General features: G+C 41.5%; 1 protein-coding gene across 1 annotated transcript in view; it reads left to right on the forward strand.

Annotated features, from left to right (window-relative positions):
* The window catches only part of ANKFN1 (ankyrin repeat and fibronectin type III domain containing 1), a 206739-nt gene extending 205657 nt beyond the window's left edge, over positions 1-1082 (forward strand). The window contains exon 17 of the mRNA XM_018554068.1: positions 792-1082. Within this exon, the coding sequence (XP_018409570.1) occupies positions 792-1082 (291 nt within the window). The remainder of the gene's footprint in view (positions 1-791) is intronic.
* Positions 1083-5958: the final 4876 nt, after the last annotated feature.

The following is a 5958-nucleotide window of genomic DNA, read 5'->3' on the forward strand; positions in this document are numbered from 1 at the left end:
TATATATATACACACATATATAATTTATTACATACACACATATATATATATATATATTACAAACACGCACGTACAAGCATCTTTTATTTCTTTTGAGCTCTTCTTTCATATCTACAGTGTATCTGCTGGTTGATTATGAAGTTGCCCCAGGTTGTAAGCTAATAAAAAGCAGCTGTACCTTACCTTGTAAGGAATAAATCATCTGTGCAGACCACAGTGATCTGCAGCACTGACCACAAACCACAGGAACATGTGTGTGATCATACATTTAAACTGTACAGCCGCCACTCCACAAACCGCACATTATGGAGAGCAGGGAAAGGCTATGTAAATATGGTATAGTTATGAAAATAAAGGAGCAAAAACACAAGACCCGGCATTGCAAGATAAGTTTCATCAGTCCGGTCAAAGTATTTGCTTGGTTTGTTTTTTTGTTTGTAAACTTTTCTTTATCAAATTATATTACTTTTTTTTGTAGTGCAAATATCTTTGCACAGTAAATCTGATCTTGGTGCAGTACAGGGAGCTTTGGGCACCAATCTGGGCACTGGGACAGCTTACTGTTTTTGGCACCAAATGAAACTATAGATTTGCAGTAGGTTAAGTAGTGTTAAAGCTGAATTGTTACCTTATTTGTTCTTAAAATGGTCAATTTTCTCCTCCCTCCTTTAAGAAAAGTTCCTTTCCTCTCTCTTAGGCCTCAGGTACCAAGCCCAAGCCAGGCACACAATTCCATCATAAAACCTGGCCCTCTAAGCCTGAAAGACTGGCAGATTTCTTTTCTGCCCTAGACCAGCCCATTTCCCAAGGGGGTGATAGTCCCCGTTTTGGAGGCAGAGAAATTCCAGGAATTCTATTCCAACTTTTTCACGGTTTCCAAAGCAAAACGGAGGGGTCGCACTATACATGATCTGAAGGTTCTCAACAGGTTCCTTCAGGTCCAAAAGTTCTGTATGGACTCTACCAAGTCGATCATTACCTCCCTCCAACAGGCAGAGTCCCTGGTCTTGGTTGACATCAAGGATGCATACTTGCATATCCCCCATTTTTCCTGTTCACTAACTTGCTGTGGGCACATGTGATGGATCCTGTTTTCCCTCCAATCTGGCCTGGACCAGCGTTTATCCTTGAGCACCATCAAGTGTCAGATGTATGCCTTGGCAATTCTCTTCCTGGGCCAGGTAGTGCGGAGGCCTGATCACCTTTCTTCCTAATGTGTTCTCTGCCTTCCTCCTTAACCAGAGCATTGTTTTGCCATTCTTATGTCTTGCACCAAAACATACTAAAACAGTCCCCATCTACTGTTGGATTGGCTGTATGAGTTTACCTCTCTGCTTCACCTTCCATTCGTCAGTCTGATTTCCTGTTTGTCATCCTTGAAGGTTCCTGCATGTGTCCTGCAGAAGTGAGACAGCAATAAACCAATGAGAGGGTTTCTAACCCTTTTTAACTCTATTGAGGAAAAAAAAAAAAAAAAAGCTAATGTGACTTAAAAAATGCCCTTTCTATCAAAACACACGATCAGCACTATGGATAGCACATAACAATGCATTTCTTAAAGGGCATTTCCTCTTTTGCAGTCAAATTGGGATAACACCTATTTCATATCTGTTACATGTTCTCATTCACATAGCATAACTTAAAAATGTTTTTGCTGATTCCATTTTCACTTGTGCTTTTCTGAAAACTAAAATGTGTTTTCCTCTGGAATGTAGGGGGGGGGGGGGGGAGTTATGTTTACCATAATTAACCCTGTCTGTACTTTACTGGCAGATTTTCATTATCAGTTGTAATAAAGGGTTAAAGTTCTAGAAGCAATTAGGTTATTCAGAGGAAGCTCAGAGTGTCCCTATTCTTTCTATGCGGATAGCCAGAGTTCCCCATCTCTTCAGAATTGTAGAGAGAAGCCTGTGGTCTAAACAGAAACATCTAAAACGTAAGATTTTTTTTTTTTTTTAATTATTCAAATTAAAATACTTTTTAGGCATGCTATGTAAATAGCGTTTCACCCCAATCACAGTGCTCAATAATAAGTGAATAAAAATAAAACAAATGATGTACGACAAATATAAATATATAACAAATGTGTCCTTAAATATATAAACCAAAAGTCCATAATAGTCCTGCAGTGTGATTATAAGTGCTCATCCACACCACATAAATTCAAATCCATAAATCATAAAATCCCAATAGACAGTAGTGGGTTCCACACCGTCCACCTTCACTGTGCTCCATCACTCACAGATCATTCACCAGAGGTGAGGTGACCTTGTAAATATATACATCGGTCGAAACAAGGCTCTCAACGTGGATTCCCTTCTCCCTCCATAATTCACACATTGAATCAGCTTGTCATTTGTTCACCATTGTCATAAGCAGAACCGTCCCGAGGCCGGGTGTCACCCCCGCCATGACATTGCGCATGCGCTGCTATCTGATTGACACCTGCAGGCGGCCATCTCGGCAGAGAGAGGAGGGGACGTTCACCCGAGGGGATGAGGTATGCCGCTGGGGTCCCCTCCTCTCTCCTGAAACTGTCGGGCTCTCGGTCCATGACCGAGTGCCCAACTTTTTTTTTAGAGGGGGTGACACCAAAATGACTGACAGTCATTTTGGTGTGACCCGGGTGCGTCCGCACCCCCCTTGTGACGCCACTGTTTATAAGGGCTCCCAATATCCCATCATAGACAGAAAAACATCATAGAATAACTCCTTTGCTTGGAAAGGTTGTTGATGTGTATATTTGCATCAGGAGCTCATGTTCTTGTGCTGGACGCAGCACATTTGATGTACATGCACCTTGATCTGATCTTTTTTATAAGATAAAGCTTCTTTACCCTGCAAGTTCTTCAATGTCATTTTTCTGTCTATGATGGCTTACTGACGTTATGGTGGGAGGCTTATAAAGCTGCTGGTAGGGTGTGTGCTTTTCATACACATTATTACACATGATGTTGCTTTCCGTTAAGTTCTCAAAGGGAAGTTCTCACCCAGCATGAGAAGAGATACGGATTTAAAAGGAAGCGCAGCAAAGAGAAGGGAAACTATCATGGATTACAGTAAGGCACACATTACAGTATTGGTTTGTGTTAAAAAATCTGAGGTTTTAATGTCACTTTAAGCATGGGGAAGGTAAATCTTTTTTCCCCTTGGAACATACATACAATTTGTTAGACATTCAGAAACTGACTTCAGAGTCTCTGTTGTGACCTTTGAGGATGAAATACTCTACAGTGCTTACAGCTACTGAGGTCAGTCCGGGTCTGTTTATAAGCTCATTTACTGATTTACACATATTAACCTCAAAGTATTCACTAAAGAATGCCAATAAGGAAATGTCGTTCTAGCATTTTAAAATGTGTGTGTAATGCTGCTAGAACATATATATTTGTAGGATATGAGAACGGTTATGTACATATATTTTTATTTTTCATGTCAATATAGCAAACAGATGAAATTTGGCGTGAAAGGCGTTGGATCATGGATGCTCTTCAGTATGCAAGGTATAAGCAGCCACTTCCTGGACTGTCGATAACTAAATTTGTCGATCTTACTGAAGAGCAAAACCAGAAGAAAAATAATTCCACATCCTCGCACCTGGATTGCCTGCCATCTCCTTCACCTTCACCTGAAATGCATCGGAGAAAAGCCGTAACCGGTAAGATTTCTGTTACCATCCAGCAGCTCCTTGTCCCTCTCTTGTGCCTGTTCTCCCAATCTGTCTATCTGTCACCTTACACAGGGGTTTCACTTTTCCCTGCATAGCTGGGGACCTTCAGCATCTTGCTGTTAGAATTTGGGAAAGATAGTCATTGCCTGATTCACCCCAGCACAGTCCAACCTTCACTGAAACATCAGCTTTTGATGGACTGCTTAAAATGTTTGTTCTGAGCATTTATTTTGCTTTGGATGCCATTACAATAAAACCTAATTACATTCTTTATTTTTAGTAAAAATATTAGCCACAAACATTCCTTCTCACTTAAAGCTACATCGTTTTTTTCTTGTTCAGCCCCCGCAGGCTGAATGAGAAAAAATTCTGGCATCCCCCATCCATGCAAGACAGTGTGGCTGGTGGAATCTCCCTGCCAGGCTATTGTATTCCCGACAGCCGCACACCCAGAATACAGGACAGCGGCCACTGTCAGAATACCATAATAGTGACTGCAGCTGCTTAGCTGCAGTCACTGTTAGGCCGAATATTTCCTGTCCAGTTACTTTGACAAAGGTTTATTGAAAAATCACTTTTCGTGGAACCGAGGGATGCTGACAGGGACACACACTGGTCAAATTTTGGACTCGGACAAAATTCAAGCAGTGTATGGGCAGCTTTCAGATGCTTTGTCCCTCCCACCCATGACCCCATGCAGTCCGCTCCTTTTTTTCAGCAAGGAAACAAAACAAGCAAGCAAATTCTGTGCTGCTTCCAAAGTTTCCATAGCAGAAGCAGCTCAGATACCAAGAGTTAGCATGCGTGTCCCATGCTGCCCTACAAGGTGTCAGCTCAGATTGAGTTTTAGTTCTTTATTGAATAAATACATTTACCTGGGTAAACGTGGTACTAAAGTACAGCTCCGTTCAGAAGGAAAACCAACATAAATGGCCAATTGTAATTTCACTCATAAGTAGACCAATTGATGGTGCCAGTGGCGTAACAATAGCCATAGCGGGCCATGCAGCTGCTATGGGACCTGGGGGTGGAAGGGGGCCCCAATAAGGATTGCAGAAGTTGCTGCTGACATTGACTATTAATCAGGAAGAGCTGACATCAGATATAAGGGGGACAAATGCAGGCAGCTCTCCTGTCCCTGGGACAGAAGGCTGCAGATCAGAACACTGTTCTCAGCATGGAAGCAGTGGTCTCTTGAACACCTTGCTGGAGAGCTCCAGCTCACAATCAGACTGTGAGGAGTCCTTTTGTCATAAATAAAAAGCTTAGAGTGGGTTATAGCCTTCTACCCTGTCAACCTAAAAAAAAGTGTTTTTCATTTTGGCCTTCATCCCTGCTGTAGATTCTCCCTCACTTCCAATCTGATCAAACCATTCTCACCATGACAGTAAGCGAGTGGAAATCTAACAGAGCACCGAATAGCATTTCAAACCAGAGAGGGGATCCAATGCTTTTCCATTCTATCCAAGTAAAAAACACATACTGTGATACAAGAGTCAAAATATGAAAGAGAGAGCAGTTAAAAAATGTGAACTCTAAGTAGATAAATGTTCCAGTCGTGATTTAAAATATGTATTGACTAAAAATACATAATAGTTTCCCTTTCATGGGATTCTGGAAACCAGCTGTGCACATGAAAAGATCCACCTTAGAAATTTTTATCAGCTATATTCAGTTCTGTAAAGACCGATAAGTGTTCATTAATTTCCCTTCTTGGAAAATCAAGCCGTGATCTGGGTCTACTGAACCTTTCAACCCCTTTGATTCATTTAGTAGAAGTGTTTAGCAATCCTGGACCTTAATCCTCCAATTTCCCCCAATCCCACATCTCCTGCACTAATGCTGTAATGAAGAATAACACTCGGTAGCTGCAGTGTATACAGCAGACATTACATGCTTTGCCACTTCAAAGGAGCACCATTTACCACTAAGTCACTTTAACCAGAAAACCACTAAACGACTAAATGAAAACTCTCCCAGCCGACCAGGACAGGTGGGGAAATAAGAGTCTGCGCAATCAACTTCTCAGGATTTGTGAGTTTTTGGAGGTTGGAGTTGCAGCGACAGTCCTGTTTCAGCTAATTCCTCCGGGACCTGTTTCAAAAGAATAAGTGACTGAGTGTTATATTCTTCTTTAAAGGAACGGCAGGCGTTTTTTTAGTGCCTGATTTTCACTAGTTAAGGGAAATGTACAATGTCTCTGCAGAGTTCAAACTGAAGACTTAAAATCATAAAGTAAGCCTGTCATGAATGAAATACAGGAGCTGCATTGCTGACTCCCTTCCAAA

The sequence above is a fragment of the Nanorana parkeri genome, unplaced genomic scaffold (genome assembly GCF_000935625.1).
Source record: "Nanorana parkeri isolate BGI_ZX_2015 unplaced genomic scaffold, ASM93562v1 scaffold141, whole genome shotgun sequence".
Taxonomy (NCBI): domain Eukaryota; kingdom Metazoa; phylum Chordata; class Amphibia; order Anura; family Dicroglossidae; genus Nanorana; species Nanorana parkeri.